At 34.7% G+C, this 1,494-nt stretch overlaps 1 protein-coding gene across 1 annotated transcript; it reads left to right on the top strand.

Annotated features, from left to right (window-relative positions):
• The first annotated feature begins 324 nt into the window (after window positions 1–324).
• Window positions 325–1,269, top strand: LOC143672868 (olfactory receptor 8H1-like). The gene has a single exon (XM_077147342.1). It carries the CDS (start codon window positions 325–327, stop codon window positions 1,267–1,269), a length of 945 nt encoding a protein of 314 aa, XP_077003457.1.
• Window positions 1,270–1,494: the final 225 nt, after the last annotated feature.

Genomic DNA, 1,494 nt, shown 5'->3' with positions numbered 1-1,494 from the left:
TACTATTACCCAAGGTATAATATTTTTTCTGAATGAGTAGGTAAATAAAAGAAGCATTTATAAAAATGTCAAATTCATTTTAATAATGTGATATATATGAGCTTCTATTACATAATATCAAATGATGATTTATGGCTAATTTAGATTGGACAATCATGTTCTTTCTTTCCAGTCATATTTTGTAAACTACTATTTATTATGAATATGTAGAGTATAGAAACTTTGTTTTTTAAATGCCTTATCAATCACAAAACAGATATAATTTCAAAACATTTATGCAAAGTATCACCTTTGATTTCTCAACAGTTTACAACAGTGAATGCTATGGAAAGTAGGAATAACACAAATGTGCCTGACTTCATTCTTATGGGATTGACAGAATCTGGGGAAATCCGGTGGGCCCTCTTTACACTGTTTCTCCTGATATACCTGATTACCATGCTGGGCAATGCAGGGATGATACTGATAATTCACCTGAATCTCCAACTTCACACCCCCATGTACTTTTTCCTCAGCCAGCTCTCATTCCTTGACCTCTCTTACTCAACAGTCATTATACCTAAAACCTTAGAGAATTTGACTTCCAACAAATATATTTCATTTGTGGGCTGTTTCACTCAGATGTCTTTTTTTTTCTTATTGGCTGTCACTGAATTTTTTCTTCTATCTTCCATGGCCTATGACCGCTATGTAGCTATTTGCAATCCTCTAAACTACCCAGTTGTCATGCCCATGAGACTCTGCCATGCCCTCATCACTGGATCCTATATGATTGGCTTCACTGAATCATTAGTCAATCTTATTTACATGAACAGTTTGCATTTCTGCAAATCCAATGTAATTTATCACTTTTTCTGTGATGTAATTCCAATGTTAGTTCTGTCCTGCACAGACACTCATGACTCTGAAATCATGCTATTCATTGTTGCTGGTTTAAATGTACTATTGTCTCTTTTCATAATCTCTATCTCCTATGGATCCATTCTGTCCACTATCCTGAAGATTAATTCCACCTCAGGAAAGCACAAAGCCTTCTCTACTTGTGCCTCCCACCTCTTGGGAGTCACCGTCTATTACAGTACTTCAATTTTTATTTATTTAAAACCAAAAACATCTTATTCTTTGGGAAAGGATCAAGTGGCTTCTGTGTTTTATACTATGGTGACCCCCATGCTGAATCCACTCATTTATAGTCTTAGGAACAAAGAAGTGAAAAATGCTCTCTTTAGATTCATGCAGAAGAGAGATGGCACAAGACAATTTAAATGATGGGGAGGCTGAATATTTAACCTCATCTTTAGTGTCCTTCCTATTTAAGTATAATTTAATCTCAAATATAAAGATACCCTTTAGTTAATTTGCATTTATTCTGAGCCATCTGTCCTACACCACACATGATCTAGAATATTTTGAAGGATATGTTAGAAATCTGCATAGCAATAGAAAGCCATAAAATGTATGCCATCCCTTTGGCCTAAATATATGAGTTTTTAA

The sequence above is a fragment of the Tamandua tetradactyla genome (genome assembly GCF_023851605.1).
Source record: "Tamandua tetradactyla isolate mTamTet1 chromosome 18 unlocalized genomic scaffold, mTamTet1.pri SUPER_18_unloc_1, whole genome shotgun sequence".
NCBI classification, from domain to species: Eukaryota; Metazoa; Chordata; class Mammalia; order Pilosa; family Myrmecophagidae; genus Tamandua; species Tamandua tetradactyla.
Note: the sequence above shows the minus strand (reverse complement) of the source record. Positions and strands in the feature narration are given on the sequence as shown.

What these genes read in the sequence shown, in the direction of transcription:
- LOC143672868 (XM_077147342.1), top strand. Translation starts at nt 325, where the DNA reads ATGGAAAGTAGGAATAACACAAATGTGCCTGACTTCATTCTTATGGGA.